This window comes from Charadrius vociferus, unplaced genomic scaffold, assembly GCF_000708025.1.
Source record: "Charadrius vociferus isolate BGI_N301 unplaced genomic scaffold, ASM70802v2 scaffold185, whole genome shotgun sequence".
In the NCBI taxonomy this organism is placed as follows: domain Eukaryota; kingdom Metazoa; phylum Chordata; class Aves; order Charadriiformes; family Charadriidae; genus Charadrius; species Charadrius vociferus.
Window position 1 is genome coordinate 3,136,288 of NW_009648955.1, and position 17,025 is coordinate 3,153,312.

The 17,025-nt window shown below is 41.2% G+C and overlaps 1 protein-coding gene across 1 annotated transcript in view; it reads right to left on the bottom strand.

The window, feature by feature from the left end:
* Window positions 1-3,353: 3,353 nt before the first annotated feature.
* SNAP91 (synaptosomal-associated protein, 91kDa) overlaps window positions 3,354-17,025 on the bottom strand; it is a 70,967-nt gene continuing 57,295 nt past the window's right edge. The window contains exons 23-29 of the mRNA XM_009887470.1: window positions 15,948-16,094; window positions 14,337-14,367; window positions 13,024-13,135; window positions 8,881-8,964; window positions 8,706-8,810; window positions 6,056-6,156; window positions 3,354-4,777 (exon numbers count right to left, since the gene is read on the bottom strand). Coding sequence (XP_009885772.1) covers window positions 6,064-6,156; window positions 8,706-8,810; window positions 8,881-8,964; window positions 13,024-13,135; window positions 14,337-14,367; window positions 15,948-16,094 — 572 coding nt within the window. The 3' untranslated portion in view covers window positions 3,354-4,777; window positions 6,056-6,063. The remainder of the gene's footprint in view (window positions 4,778-6,055; window positions 6,157-8,705; window positions 8,811-8,880; window positions 8,965-13,023; window positions 13,136-14,336; window positions 14,368-15,947; window positions 16,095-17,025) is intronic.

Genomic DNA, 17,025 nt, shown 5'->3' on the forward strand with positions numbered 1-17,025 from the left:
CCTGCTCTTGCACTTAGTGGTATTAAATCTCTCTTTCCAACAGAGCGGGCTAGTGCTTTGGCAAGACCTTTGAAAAAGACGGCTACATCAGGTATTTATGATATTGAGGTAAACTGACAAACCTCTTCCATCATACTAAACTATATTTCAAAAATATGGGTCGAATTTCACCACGTTTAACCATGAACATTTGGACGTAGATGATTTACAGTGCTGTTGTAGGGCAGACATTCATCAGAGTTCCCCTATGCTGCCCGAGAGGAGGTTTGCTCACCTTAGTCCTTGCAGTGGATGTGACACCCACGCACACGTTTCTTCTCTTGCTTCAGTTTCTGCTTCTGCTCTACTACCTTTGCTAACTCCCAAAGGCAACTATTCTTACACCTATAATAGCATTCAGAGATGTCTTGGGCAACAGAACAAGCATCAGGCTTTTGCTACCCACATCATTTGCAGATTTTAATTAAGGGGAAGGGAAGCGGTGGTGAAGCTTTAGGAGCCAAGATCTGGAACAGAAAAAATGGCAGTGCTGGCTGCTTTAAAATATGTATAGCCTCCTTCTGTAATCTTGTCTCCAAAATTCTTATTTTGTCCCCTCATTACCACTCAGCGTCTGCCACTTCCCACACTGCTCACAGCACTAGCAATAGACAATAAATGGAAAAAAGTTTTCTGTTTTAATAAAATTTCTGATATATTTCATGTTCTAGAAGAGCTGGATTGCTAACTCAGTGTATCACCTTTGTGTCACTGCCACTACTTCTACCACAGGAAGTTTCAGTTGTTTTTTCTAGTAATTAAGAGTTATTGGGACTTTTCCCCCCCTCCCGCAGAATAAATTGCCCGAGCAGGCAGCTCTTATTCTGGGGCAAGAGATGGGGAAAGAGGGGCAGGAGCAAAGATTCATGCCAGAAAGACAAAACAATGTCAGCTGTGGCTACTGGACATTTAATGAACTAGATGCTGTCACCCACCAGTAAGTAGTACTTCATATTACCAAAGTCTCAAAGGCATTTACAAAAGCAAATCTTCCCCTCCTCCCCCCCAGCTACAGTTTTTGCTCTAGACTTTCCCGCTTAGTTTTAAAGAGGTTTTAAGACTTGATTTTAAGTCTCTAGCCTTTGCAGTTGCCTTTCTACATCTTAGGAAATTGAGGTAGCAGCCTGATTTTGCAACCAGCCTGAAACGCTAAGGTGGTCCCCCAGAATCTTAGAAGACAACAACAATTTAGTCCTCACCATCCAGGCTTTCACCTGGGGAAACACCAGCACCAGTCCAGAAGCTCTCAACTCAAGTTACAGTACATTTTGAAAGGCATACAATATAAAACACAGCTAAAAAAAACCCAAACAAAACTCAAATAAAGCCAATTAAAATTAGTGATGAACGGGGAAGAGGAATAGGAGACACTGCTAACCCCAAATATTCAAAAAATGAGTCAGTTCTGAGCAACAAGTTGGGGCTTCTTTGTTCGAACCTCTACAGTAAGCTGACTTCACATTCTCGAGGTATCTACCACTCCTTAAGGCACACAAGGCTTCAGGGGAAGCTACAAAAGTCTCATGTGGCCAGAGATGCCAGCTTCTAAAGAAGCCAGCACACAGAACAGCAAGAGCTTGAGTAAGGGACGTATCAGTTGTCTGAAACCTGTCCTCCCTTCATGAAAAATGCAGGTGAAGACAACAGTTTCTTCCTCCCACAGATGGCAGCCCTCCTCCCCACCCACTCTTCTCTATAGCTTGCATTGAGAAGTGGTTAGTCATAGCAGGACACAGATGCATTCATGCCTGGATGATGAAACTCAGATGATAACAAGAACATGTTCTTGTCTACAGGCCAGGAGACAACCACTTGTTTTCCTTGCAAGCCAGATTTTATAACTCCTTTGGGATGAGGAGAAGAGGAGGCACTTTTGTTTAGCTTTGCTCAGCATACTGGGGAAATACATTGGCTTTACTTCCCACAGCGCACAAGTTTCTTGCTCTTCCACCAAGTCTGCTTTCTGTCCAGGCTTCTATTTCCTCACAGGGTATCAAATGCTACACACACCCCCCAAGCCTGCACAGAGGTGTTGGCCGTGAAATCTATAGAAGACTAACAAGAACACGGACGAAGCGTTGTGGACATGGACGAAGCTGATGCAGAAAGGCAATTACTGCATTGCAGGGGCACGTACCCGGCAAAGAAAGCACCCTCATGCTGAAGTTTGGCCCCTTGAAACATGTAACATTGCAAACTTTCATTGGCAATTCAGTGAGTAGTCGTTCATCATCTTAATTTGAATGAGACACTACTGAACTGGTGTGAATACATTTGCATGTTTGGTTATGACCATCCTCGAAAATGCTGTCCTTACTTTGAGGAGACATGCACAACATGGTGGTAAGAAGTTGAGCGCTCCCTGATTTTGCAACACAGCAGATAGGAAGGATGGGCAAAACCACAGTGAACCTTTCTGGAGGTGCAGTTACTGACCCAGTTCAGGTCTTTGTGCTCAAACAGTGAAAAACACAGCGATTTGCTGAGCCTTACAGATTTGTAATCCAAAACACCCCAACTCAAGAGGGAACTCATCCTAAGGCTGAAGTATAAAAATCAATTTTTTCCAAGGCTGAACTTGATAGATTCCAAATACCAACATAGTAGCAAGTAAAAAACCACAAACAAATAACCAAAAAAACTCTTAATAGCACCTCCCTACTAGTTGCACAGCTTGGAAGTGTCTTTGAAATCCAATTCAAGATTCAAACCTTACAAGAGCATGATGGAGTCGTTTCAGTGTTCTGTTGTTTATAACATACTTCGAGGCATCCCTTGGCATTCAGTACTGCTTCATCACTTCATTTTGGTACTAAATCGAGGAGGTCTCTAGTTAGTCACCTCATACCAGAAAAGACTTTAATGTACTAAACTGTATGAAACGTTTTCTCCTCCTTTCATCCTGCCATAAGGCAAACCATAGCACAAGCAATTCCTGTGGCATCGTAGCTGTGCTAGCTCTCAATAGGCTGTTGAATGATGCCTCATAGGAAAGGAATCAGGACCAGTATTGTAAACTTCCACAGTTCCAGTATTATTCTAGTTTAAGGAGATGAAGCACTTTAACGAAGACTCCTGAGGTGTTATAGGTCAAACTAGAGAATTCTCTTCTCCCTCTCCCCACTTTACCTGTGGCTTTATGCTCAGTCTGGCTTTGTACAGCTCTCTCCTGTACTGCTTAAAGATCAGCAAAAGTCATTACCATGTGCAGCAGACAAAGCAGTCGGTGTCAGGACCTATACACATTTCTCCCCACCCTCAAAGTGTATTATTGCGCTCAACATCTCAATGATCATGAAACTGGCAACAAGGTATTTACTTTGATCAAGGTGTTTATTGCATCTCAGAGGGCACACATGCACTGGGGTTTTTTGTTTTTGGGTTTTTTTATATTTTTTTTAAACTGAAATACAAAGAAGAGCCATTTTGAAATTAGCTTTTTATAGAACTTTCCCATTACGGTGTATGTTATCCCTACAGCAAATTCAGATACAACCACTTTTAATGGTACCATACATTGATTAAATAGTTCATTTGAAAGACTTTAGGTGAATATCTTCCCAACCCGATATGCTTTTACAGAGAACTGCCAAGCCACTTGTAACACTGATCAACAGTGACCTCATTGAAGAGTCAAGATCTTACGCCAAGCCATCAGCAGAAACAGTATGAGAACAAATAAAAATTAAAGAAACACAGTATGTACAGTAAAGGGCATGGATCTCCGGATCAGAATTAAATCTAATCACCAATAGTACAAAAGCTACTCACAGCGCATTCGGAGCAATGGAGAAAACACTAGCCTAAGGCATACACAGGTAAGCACTAAATTAAGAGATGTACATAAGAACTGAACAGAGATGAGTAACATCACTCGTAATGTTTCGACTACAGATATACCAAAGAGTGCTCTTGTATTTGAAATCCCTTAATGCCAGCACAACTATGGCTGCTTTTTCCAACTACATGGAGAGAAACTGACCCTTTACTTATTTTCAGTGCATTTAGCAAGAACTGATAAATACGCCAATTTTAAATGCAAAAACTTAAATAATTAAAATAGATTTTAAAATAAAAACGGCAATAAATATGGTATTCTTTCAGATATGATTTTTCATTCTTGGTAAATCATCGAAAAAGTATTTGTTACGGAAGTTTACCTTTATATTACTTTCAATTATCTTAACATATACAGTGCCACAAAAATAAAACATTTTTTCACGACAATTGAGATTCCTGTGACTGGGAAAAAAAAAAAGTATTCCACACAATTTCATAAGTATTTTCCTGACTATCTGGTATTATCACACTATGTTTTGTAACAGATAAAGGAGAAATTGAGTCCTAGGGAAATTTTAGGTGTCCTCAAAAAGTTATATACATTGAGACCTTCAAAAACCACAGACATCGCTCCAAATGGCTCACCAAACAACAGCTGCATAATCTGCCCCCGTGGGATAGGTTCAGAAAAGCACTAGAAGGCATCAGAAACATACATCCATTGTTTAAATTGTAAAACACAAATAACCCAAGTACACAAATTTCGAGAGAGTAGGGATAACAGCTAAGGTAGTACACATTCCTAATGTTCACTTTCACAGCTGTGCTACACGTTTCAGGAGGAAGAGAAAGTCTGAGTAAGCGCTGGGTTTGGTACTGGTGGCTCACTTTGAAACTCTGAGCATCCGTTTGTAGACTCCAAACGCACGTTTTTATCGTCCAGTCAGAAAAACTGCAGCTGCGAATACAGAAAAGTATTAGATGAAAATGGGAATAATGAGTTAGACAAAGCATGCTCTACCAAGAGCACCAAATCTGCTTCACTTCACATCTCAAAGGAATTATCAGTTTTTAATGGAGCAGCAGTCTTCTCACAGACAGTTATGAATGTGTCTACTACAAACCCAAGTTGGAACCCAGCAAAGAAGGTGCATCTCCATCCCTGGCCATCTCCACCAAACGCCAGGTACACGTCCCCGGGGCTGGAATTTGGAGAAGGGGGAAGTGGGACTGGGTGGTGCCTGCTAAGAGCAGCCTGATCCCATCTACTGCTGCCAGCTGCAGTGCAGAGGGGGTCTTAGGACAATTCTTAGAATTAAGCTATAGGGAGAAAGAAAAGGGACTTATGAAGAAGACTTCAAAGATACGTAATGATTGTCCTCACCTGGCAAATTATTCTAGTCTTAATCATAAAATGCCTACCTTACTTCTGCCTTATTACTTTTTAATTGGCTTAAGTGGTCAATTCAATCTGATGTTTCTACCTGGTCCTCTTCACTTCCTTCTCCAAAACCCTCACAGTAATGTTTTTGCCTTTTGTTCCTTCCATTCTGCAGTACTGTTTTTTTGCTTCTCCTCCACTTTTTTCTTTTTATTTTCTCCTCTGTTCTTCCCCACTGTTGTTCTACACAGCACTGCTCAGGATCTCATGCCTTTGCATTCAGAAAAGCAGTGCCTTGAAAAATTGTACGGTGGGAGAGAACATTAGCTGGCAGCAGCTGAGAGCTGCAAACAACCTTCCCTTGGTGATAGGATACGTAAGTTTTTCCTGGTTTGATCCCTTCATACCTATGACATCAAATCTGTTTCCACACCCACACGGCTGGTACAAGCTCCTCCAGCACCATTTTGCCCCCAGTATTTATACCCTGTTATGATTCTATTTGTTTCAGTATTAAATTCAGGAAAACAAAACAAAACAAAAACCAAAAGACAAACCCTTGGACTGAATGGAAACAAGGCAAAAATGGAAGTTTGAAGATAACTTTTCCTGGCAGTCACTTTAGGCAAAAGAAGTAGCCGAAAGTCAAGTTTTCAGGCTAAAATTAAAAGCATGGCCAGACAATTTGGTCTTCTGTTTAAACCATCACATTATCAGTGCATGTTTCTACCTATCTCTGCAGCTACAATTTTATCAATTTTATCAGCCTATTATTCAATCTACCATCCTAATCAACATCTGTGTGCCAGACACGTACCACAGCATAACATGCTTAGGCAGGCAGTCACAGAATACCTTATCGTTTACAAGAAATCCTTGATGTTAAGATCCGCTAATGGGTCCTTTGTTGGAGGTTTCTTGGGACTCTGAGTAGCAGGAGTTGGGCTTGGAGAAAGCTAAAAGACACCAGCCAGGAAGGCAGAAAAAAACAAAGCAGAGAAGGATACACAAGCATTAGGTAGACATAGCTGGTTCTCGCACAAGCACATTGCAAGCAATACAAAGTCCTCATTATCCTGAAAGTTCAGCCTGTTGCCATTTTGCTCAAGCATTGTTTAGACTCCATCCTTAGTACAGGGTTAACAATGTTTGGTTCGTTTAATGGATAAGGTTATAGACACTGCATATTCTATTTAGCATAGCTTTAAATCACTCTCTCCCTGTAAGAGAGAATGGTGTTAGCATCATCAACCCAGACAGAAGTTAAGCAATTGTTAGATGTTAAACACCAAGGTGCAGAATAAGCAGAGCACATGCTGCAGAATAAGCGTGAAAATCCCGGCAACTGGCAATTAAGTACCAGTTGTTCTACACTGGTAATGTAAATAAGAATCAAAAGTGTACTGGAGACGTTACTATACTATACTCTGTTCCTCCTCTGGTAGGTATAAAAATCATCACTTATTCCACAGAAAATGTTGTTGGTGTCTTCCATAATACTATTCTTGATAATATAAGTGCAGAGACAGTTTAAGGAGGAAAAGCAAGACCAAGTAGCTATATATCAAATGCAGAACTTTAATACTTACAACCTACCTTCTCACTTAGAGCAGTTTCAAGTTCTTCCCGTTTCTACACAGAAAACCCAGACGAACTTCAATGGGAATGTGGTTCCCTACTTAAAAAGTGTGGCTTGCAACAGGTTGATTGCTTAATATTTGCAAAAAAGGGAGGTGACTTGGTTTCAAGTGTTACAAGTCAGATTTTAGAGCTGCAGCATCAACTTCCATCTCCCACTCTATTTGAAAGACACAATGGACTTCTGACTTACAAAGCAGCAAAATACTACAGGTAAGTAATTCCCTCCCTCTCCTCTGGAAGGGCCCTTTCCTTTTCAGACTTATTACAAACCAAACTTTACTTTGAAAAAACCAGCCTGGAACAGGTATTATGGCTTATCTTGCATCACCTAGTGGCTATGAGCTAAGAGCTTTGCGTCAGGGCGGGTAGAGCACTACCCTTCCAAACTTCTTAGCTTCAAGTTAAAAAGAATCCTTAGGAAACTATGAGAAGCAGCTGATACCACCCAGTTCAACAGGAAGGATGGCATGTCTCCATTCACTTGACCTACTTCATCATTATTTACTCCATTAGAGTAATTTTTTTCATCCTATTAAATAAAGGACTTGTCTCCCTGGCAACCAGTAACTTGTGACCCAATGTTTCCTGGTTATTTTTAATTAGTACAGAATTAAGAATAGGTTTGCTTTGGTTTTAGGTGGCCAAACTCGTGTCCCCTTTATGTCTAACTATGCGATTGTCACAAGGTCAGAATAGGTAAATATAGTTTAAAAACATGAAAAATGAAGCATTGTCATGTATCTCCCACTTACAAAATAATATAGTCACTGAAGATTAAGATTATTAATTTGCATTCCTCCACATTAAAGTAAATTAGAAGAAAAACTTCACAGTATTTAAATTTGTGCATTGGTGTGAGAAGCATGCATCTGGAGCACTCCAATGTCACATACACCGTAGTAGTTCATACTTGAATGCAGTTGTTCAGCACTGAAAGAAACCCGGCAAGCAACCAGCCTAAACCAGATAAACTTGCATGTACTGAGAAACAGCGGCCATCCGAGGACTGGAGACAGCTTGTTCATAAGCAGAAGGTCAGTCTTCTGAGGAATCTGTTGGTGGGCTGGGAGGGAAGATGCTGACTGCAGCCCTAGTAAATGTTGACGAGCTCTGGACAGCACAGAAATGCCCATCAGCACCACTTTGAGCTTTACTCTAATCACAGAATCCTAGAATGGTTTAGGTTGGAAGGGACCTCGAAGATCATCGAGTTCTAACCCCCTTGCCATGGGCAGGGACACCTCCCACTACAGCAGGTTGCTCAAAGCCCCATCCAACCTGGCCTTGAACCCCTCCAGGGAGGGGGCCTCCACAACCTCTCTGGGCAACCTGTTCCAGTGCCTCACCACCCTCTAAGTGAAAAATTTCTCCCTAATATCTAGTCTAAATCTACCCTCTTCCACTTTAAAACCATTCCCCCTTTTCCTATCACTACATGCCCTTGTAAGAAGTCCTTCCCTGTAGGACCCCTCTAGGTACTGGATGGCTGCTATAAGGTCTCCCCGGAGCCTTCTCTTCTCCAGGCTGAACAACCCCAACTCCCTCAGCCTGTCCTCATAGGAGAGGTGCTCCAGCCCTCTGACCATCTTTGTGATCTTTGCTATCCCCCAAAAACAGATCTTGGACATCATTAAATGTAGGAGACTTTTCAAACCTGTTCCATTGGTCTCATGAGGGAATTAAAAAAAAAATAAAAATAAAAATAAATCAAGGTGGTTCATGTGATCTGTTGGAAGTCAGGCAGCTGACACTATTAAGAAATTTCATTTAAAGACCTACAGCTAGAATTGAGCTGAGATAATGCATCCACACAAGGTACTTTCTAGAGAAATGGAGAGCAATTAAATTCTCATCTAGCAGTAACACTTACACCAGGGCCAGTGGCAGCTCCAAATGGTGGCCTCATCATAGGTTGCCCATACATAACTGGCTGCTGGGGCATCATGGGTACGCCTGCACCAGCTGGGGGCTGTAAATTAACACAGTGTGAGTAGAGGTCCAGGGGAAGAAAGCAGAGCAGTGTAACAAAAGAGACTCACCATCCCAAATGCTGCTCCCGGCTGTGGGACAGGTGGAGTACCTCCTGTGGCAGGAACAGCACTTGCTGGAGGCACGGCTCCCGTCTGAAAAAAAAACCAACAAAAAACAAACCTGCAAAAAAGGGGCAAAAATTCCTGTAATACCAACTGTCTGGAAACTGCATGGAATCTCCAGTATTCTCCAAGTTTTTCTGGAAAGTAGGACTATTACGTAGCAGATAATACCTAACCTCAAAACCACAGTGCTTCAAAGTATGAGAGTTGGATGAGTCCTTACACCACTGTTCAGCTTTCTTTGTCAAAAACAAGCTAGGATGACACACTCCACTCTCTTCATGAATGGAGTCCATTTACTCAACACAACTCGAAATTGGCCCAAGAAAATATATACTTTCCTCCTCCTCCTCCACATTGTAAGAAAGCATCCCAATTTCATAACTGATAGCCAACACACTATTGCACCTGTTGTAGCACTGTATTTTAGTAAAAGCTTAAGCAGATTGTAATGCTAAGGGAAATAACTGCTATAATTAGCTTCCAATAAAAAAAAAAAAAGTACTTTTATGCAGTGGGATTCCTTTAACTTTAACCTAATTAATAAGTTCACACACTTAAGCCACAAACACAACCATTACAGGCTTTAATAAGGACAGTTTGGTTTATCTTGTTATGCTTTTCATTCATACGTTTAACTTGTTATGATTTTCATTCAAATAACATATAAGAAGAAAAGGTGCTCTTTCACTAGGATTCTGTCAGTTTAGTAGTTTGACTGGATATACAGCACAACAGCATCTTTGAACAAGGCCACCCCACTTAGCTAGCAGAACCTACACATCATCCCTTTTTGATCCCTTGTCTATAACTTCCATGCACAGAGTCTCCTTATGACCTTGAAAGCATCCAAGTCTCTCCTTTTTACAGAAGCATACAGAATCCAAATTACTAACAACTCTGAAGAGAGGCAGAAAGCAATCAAGGAAAGGATTCAAAAATGGTAGTAGGAATTTTAGGAAACTCATTACTGCTATTGTATGACTAAAGTATATTGGCACAATTTCTTAAGCTGTTAAAGAAGCTGTAGGGTCATGCCTGAGCCTCCACGTCCTCACCACTTGCCTTGAGTCCGTTATATCCCACTGCACTGGGAGAGCAGCTAAAACACTTCCAGTTCAAAGGAGAGCACATCTCTGGAGATCCGTCGCAATTGCTCACTGCACAGTCCACTTCTGTGAATGCTGCATTTAATGCCCTTGGTTGATCCTTGCTTCCAGACTAAAATATGCCAGTTTCTTAGGAAACTGGAGGCAAATTCAGATAACCTGTTCAAGAATCATTAGTCAGCAAACACCCTACAGTTTCTGGCTAATAACTGTGAAGGTCTTTTCCAGTCTGAAAGTTTTCTGGAGAGCATTTCAATTAAGCTGCAGTGTGTCAGCAGCACAGTTGTCCCCAAACTAAAACCAACATCTGGACGCTCAGGTATGGAAAGCAAGGAATAGAAAGATATGGATTAATGACATCAGATGCAGTGTTCTGACTGTAGCCACAGGAACAGACTGTAGTTCAAAATCCATTTAGGCAGATGCCAAAAAAATGGCCACACGAACTGAATGGAGGTGGCAACCAGTGACAAGTGGTGTTCCTCAGGGGTCCGTACTGGGACCGGTGCTCTTCAACATCTTTGTTGGTAACATGGACAGTGGGATTGAGTGCACCCTAGCAAGTTTGCTGATGACACCAAGCTGTGTGGAGCAGTCAACACACTGGAGGGAAGGGATGCCATCCAGAGGGACCTGGACAGGCTGGAGAGGTGGGCCCATGTGAACCTCATGAAGTTCAATAAGGCCAAGTGCAAGGGCCTGCACGTGAGTTGAGGCAATCCCACGCACAAATACAGGCTGGGTTGAGAATGGCTTGAGAGCAGCCCTGAGAAGGACTTGGGGGTATTGGTGGATGAGAAGCTCAACATTAGCTGGCAATGTGTGCTCACAGACCAGAAAACCAACAACATCCTGGGCTGCACCAAAAGAAGCATGACCATCAGGTCAAGGGAGGTGATTCTGCCCCTCTACTCTGCTCTCGGGAGACCCCACCTGGAGTACTGCCTCCAGCTGTGGGGCCTTCTACATAACAATGACACAGACCTGTTGGAGCAAGTCCAGAGGAGGACCACGAAGACGATCAGAGGGCTGGAGCACGTCTCCTATGAAAACAGGCTGAGAGAGTTGGGAGAAGAGACGGCTTTAGGGAGACCTTACAGTGGCCTTCCAGTATTTAAAGGGGTCCTACAGGAAAGATGGGGAGGGAATTTTTATCAGGGAGTGTAGTGATAGGACAAGGAGTAATGGTTTTAAACTGAAAGAGGGCAGATTTAGATTAGATATCAGGAAGAAATTCTTTACTGTGAGGGTGGTGAGGCACTGGAACAGGTTGCCCAGAGAAGCTGTGGAGGCCCCATCCCTGGAGGTGTTCAAGGCCAGGTTGGATGGGGCTTTGAGCAACCCGGTGTAGTGGAAGGTGTCCCTGCCTATGGCAGGGGGGTTAGAACTCAATTATCTTCAAGGTTGCTTCCAGTCTAAACCATCCTATGATTCGATGAATCTGCTTTTGCCTCAAAGCACTAGGGTCACTTGAGGGAAAGGGCTTTTATGAAATTCTGCTCATTTTAATCCAGAAGGTGAAAGGTCACAAGGAAGGGAAGAAGTGACCAAAACTTAAGTGGTTCAACAGTGACGTGAAAGAAAGCTTCATTTTGATCTCCACATATATTTTTCCTGAAGATCTGTTTTTCTTTGGTTTCAAAAATACCTAAGGGCATGACTTCGAAGAAATATATATATAGCACCCAAATTTCATGAAATGTTATCAAAACCACCCATCTTTCCAGAAAGGACAGTTATTTATCAGATGGTAAAACCACTACAAGATCAGGCTGACGTTACAGAAGTTCGAAATTTCAGGTAGCACAAGTGATCAGATAGTTCACATCCAAGTAAAGTAAAGACAGTCTGAAGCCATTATTTTCAAGCTTACAGCACAGAAATGGTTAATCGCTGTTACCATATTCAACACATTGCCTGAGAATTGTCTGCTGGACAGACAGTCCGAGAGCAGCCATGTTAGGTAGCATCTAGCTAGTTTTAAGCCAGCAGTAATAACTGTAGTGCAGGTGAGGTGCTGTTAGTATCTTTGTGTTTAGTAAGTAAGTACAATAAGAGATAAAAGAAATTAACTTACACTGTACAGTATTGCCCAGCCTCTCTATTAAGAAAAAAAGCTGACGTTACAACTAATACATTCAATGAAGTAGCAAGTTCAGGGAATTCTTGTATCTCCCATAAGGTTAAGGAACAAGCTGGAACATGCTTAGAGTCACATTAACATTTGGCTGTGGCTGCAGGGAACTGAACTGGTCATAGCCCCTCCTAACAGTCCCTTCCTTCCCTTCCCAACTTTTTTCAAACAGACACTGTTTTATGCACTTTGCGACTTTGATGAAATGAGGTATGACCCCTCTCCAGATTAATCTTGTAGCTTACTCATGATCAAGTTGCTCCTGTGCCAAATTTAGATTTTTAGCTCAATTCAACCCTCTCCTCCCAAGGTTAGTGCCTTCTAATACATTTTACAGGGCAATCTTAACTCTTCCAGACTTCTTTACTCTGCTAAACAACTACCCACTTCTAATTTAGTATCAATCACCCGATCAGTGTAAAAACCATGTAGTCTTTTGAACTACTTCATTCAGAGAAGCTCAGGACAGACCCATTTATTTTCTGTCCTTCCAGTACTTCAGCTTTGGATCAATATCATTGTCTTTTGGGCAATCTACCTAGGCCTGGTGCTGGCAAGGCCTATATGGCTAACCACACACTTGGAAATTTCCATGGATATTAAGTGTATATGTACAGTAACATCTTGATACACACATTAGTGTATTTTCATTGACCTGAACTCAATGATTTACTTATGCCAGCTGTAAATTTGGTCTCAAAAATATGACTTGAATCAATCATAACATTTATATTGAAGCAAACCTTTAGCTGAAGTAGACAGGAGCAGTGCCTACATGTATACTTGCATAGTGTTATAAAATATTGAGGTTTCAATACCAGTGGTATTGACAGATTAGCCACCTACCAATGGACCACTTGGGACACCACCAGTTGACCATGTTGCAGGCGCTACTTTTGGCTGCCAGTTGGCTCCTCCTGTTAACTTTTTCTCTCCGGCGTTCCACTGAAGGTCTCCCCTAATAGAGAGGGAAGCAGATAGAGTTATTATTTACATGCAGTGAAAACGAAAACCAATTGCAGTATATATTAATGTTAAGCTTGCAGCTACATTAGTTTACAGTGTGTGCAGTTTAAGTTATTAACAGAAAGATACACTTTTAGTGCCACTCAGTTTCACGGGTTGTTAGTGGTAGACACCACTATGCTCTATACTGAAGTCAGTTACATGGTTATGTCCTTTGCGGTGAGAATTAGAGAAGTTTTACTTAGTATTGACTGAAGGTAACATATTATTGCATATACCCTTGCAAAGTAGGAAGAGGGACTGCTACTGTCTATTCTACTGGGGCCAGGCAGTAGAGCTGCCTGCTAGAAGTCTTTGAAAGGTCATTTCATTGCTGGAACTCTTGCTCAGACAGCTGAAGGAGGAAAGCATTCAGTTCTGAAAAAAGTTGATAGATACAAGAGAAACAAATCATTCATAGAACAGAAAGGGCTGTTGCACTCTATCCAGAACATGATGTACCATTTGGATGAAGTAGATTGAAGGAAGCTAAGTTTTGGGGAGAAACCTCATGATGTGTTTACACATATCCCTCCTATCATCTCCAGAGAGGCACAACACATTTTGAAGTACACACATCATAAACTGGTCTTGCATACAGAGTAAGAGTCGGCACAGAAGTAAGCGGTCAGTTAGATTAATAAGGTACATTCAAAAATAAATGCAATGCTGTAAATATTTCTTCTTGCAAAAAGAAGCTTTTCACTGCATGGAATGAACTTCTTTTCTATTTTACAAGTATTCCAATGCCTACACGATAAGCACATCCAGCGTCTGTAAAAAGATAACAAAACTATTACATATTAGCCTAGATTACTGAGGAGAACTATACAATTTATTATCTGGACTATTTGTTCATTTTAAGTTGTTTGGAAATCAGCTATGCTATGCGAAGATAGTAATTTACAGAAAAAAAGCTTCTAAGACTCATATTAAAGCCAGCAAGTTTAAAAGCTATGTCAGGAACATTTATCCTTAATTATTCAGTGAATCTATACAGAATAGAATACTTTTTCCAGAATTTTTCTGAACTGATTTTTCCTGGGGGAAAGGGGCACATGACCAATTCATTGTTTCTTAATAAACACTGAAATAGATGTAAAACTATACAGCAGTCAAAAACATTGGGTTTTTGTAAATGAAGTTGAACTTACTTTTTTGAAGTGGTACCAGAAATTCCAAGATCTGAAAATTGTATGAAAAAAAGAAGGAAAAGAAAAAAAAAGTGTCACATGTTTAGTAAATTAAAGCACGTCAAAGTAACAGCTCACATTTCATTGCACATGGGCTTATACAGAGTAATAAAGTTTTGACTGTCTTCATTTAGACAGCATCAGAATACTGGCCACATCTACACCTTTCTTCAGGACAAACTTCTGAGGAACACTGCAGATGTCTTATGCTTCAGGAAGCCATTTTTGCTCCAAAAGCAAATCAAATTAACAATATATGTAAGTCTACAAAACACTAAGTTATTTAAGAGCACCAAAACTATTTACCATGAATGACAACACAAGTTTCTGTTTCTCATTATACATACTGAAATAAAAAGCTATTTTTCACATACACAGAAATCTGAATGTCACCTGGAAGTTTTGCACTGTTTTATCTGCTCTATCATACCCAGGAATTCTGAGTAGTTTCCTTAATTAGTCTTTGGAAGAAGTTTGAAGTTAAGTTTTAAAGAATACACTTCTCACATGACCAGCAAAGGTCCCATAAGTAACAAATTGCTAAGTTTTATTAATTTCCTCCCCAAACTTGGATATACCAAATGACTTGCAGAAGAGGTTACAAGCGATTAACAGTCCTGCTGACTCCTAAGCATGGTGGTTTCCCCCAACACCTAACAGAAGAATATGCATCATAAGATGAGTTTTATCTGTGCTGTGGTGTATTTACATGTACTAAAAGAATATTCCATTTATACAAACCTCCTAAGTACAACTTCAGTAGTATTATACCTTAGCCTAGGTGGGCCTCTGTTAGGTTAGGGCTGGGGCTACTGATCTTTAGTTATAAGGCTCCAGCCCTTTGCCTGCTACAGGAAGGGGAACACTTTTTTGTTTAGCATTTCAAGAACATAGAATCATAGAATGGTTTAGGTTGGAAAGGATCTTGAAGATCATCGAGTTCCAACCCCCCTGCCATAGGCAGGGACACCTATCGCTAGACCAGGTTGCTCAAAGCCCCATCCACCTGGCCTTCAACACTTATAGGGATGGAGCTTCCACAACTTCTCTGGGCAACCTGTTCCAGTGCCTCACCACCCTCAAAGTGAAAAATTTCTTCCTATGTTTTGGGAAGTTCACTGTCTGATAGAAGGTCTGCTCTTGGCTGCTGTGCACACCTCATCCCACTGCTATCCATATTCTCATTAAACAAAAGTTCCGCTGTTTGTGTCCACCAGCTAGCTTTTCTGCTTAAATTCCACACTGCTACCAGATGCTTTGGACAATTTTCACCTTTTTGTCTGTTATTACACAGGGGCACATTCATTAAAGAGTCTGATGTACCCCTGAATGCACCTGGGATGTTCACATGATATAAATCATACCTACAGAACAGATCTCATTATTTGACTCGGATCCTGGGCACAAAGAGGGAAGAGTTGCAACCCCAGACTACCAGCTATCCTCAGTCCTGCTTCCCCCATCTCCCCAGGGAAAGGGGAGGACACTGAAAGAAGCAAGCTAAAATAGACAGGTATTTGGCTCCACAGAAGTTGTATGCCACACTACTTAAAACCAAAATTTGCCACTTACTGCCTACTAAGTTTGCAAGTGACGAATCAAGATCGCTTCCGAGGCCTTTGCTTGCTGCTGAAGCAGTGACTGTTGCTGTGGCTGCAGGTGCAGACTGACCAGAAGGAACCATAGTTGGCATAAGAAGATCACCTAGGCCATCAAACACTGGAAGTGAAGGGAAAACGAGTTAGAAACAGCAGCTGTGGTAAGAAATACACTACCTGCCACTTCACTGTTGCTCCAACAAATATAGCACAGACAACCACGTCACAAGTCTTACCAAAACACCATTTGACATTGCAAGTAATGCCAACAAGGGCATGCATGTCATTTTACTAGACACTGAATGTACAGTAATCCTGGAAGAGCTATACCAATGAGAACTAATATGAGAGAACATGCCTAAAAGGACTTTAATTGGAGAGTTGAATCTACATAGATACAGCACCACTTCCACATAACACTTTTTCTTACAGCCATCCTTAGAGAGATGTCAGATGCACACACATTTGTCAGGAGATATTCATTTAAAGGCTTTTAAAATGAACATCTTGCAGCAAACACCAGTCAGAATTACTGTGGCAAAGGCAGCCTTATACCTTGACATCTTACGGCAACAGGATTGAAAGTCTCGAAGATGTTACTATTCACTTGCAAGCAGCAGGGAGTTGGGAAAACCTACTAACATCTTATGAGATCAGAAGGAACCAGAACCAGAACCATCCACACTGACAGAGCTAGCCTCCTTCATCCAGTCATTTAACTCAGAAGTTCATTTTTTAGATCCCTTGAAGCCAAACTGCCTGGTATATCTCAAGCCAGCGTTCTATCTTCTGATCTGTATTTGAGGTACATGCTAATGTTAAGTCAACAGGAAGGGGTAGCATGTGCACTGGCAAGCAACCAAATAACCAAGCAGTAGTACTACTTCAACCTTTTTTTCTTGTACAGTCGCAGAACTCACCAATTTTAAGTTTGTAGCAAGGACCCAGCATGGAAAATATAGAATGGAAGAGATACAAACAAAATGATAGCAGTGATGAAAGTTTAAGCTTATAGTCAGGCAAAGAACACGACCTCAGTCTCCATTTTGTGT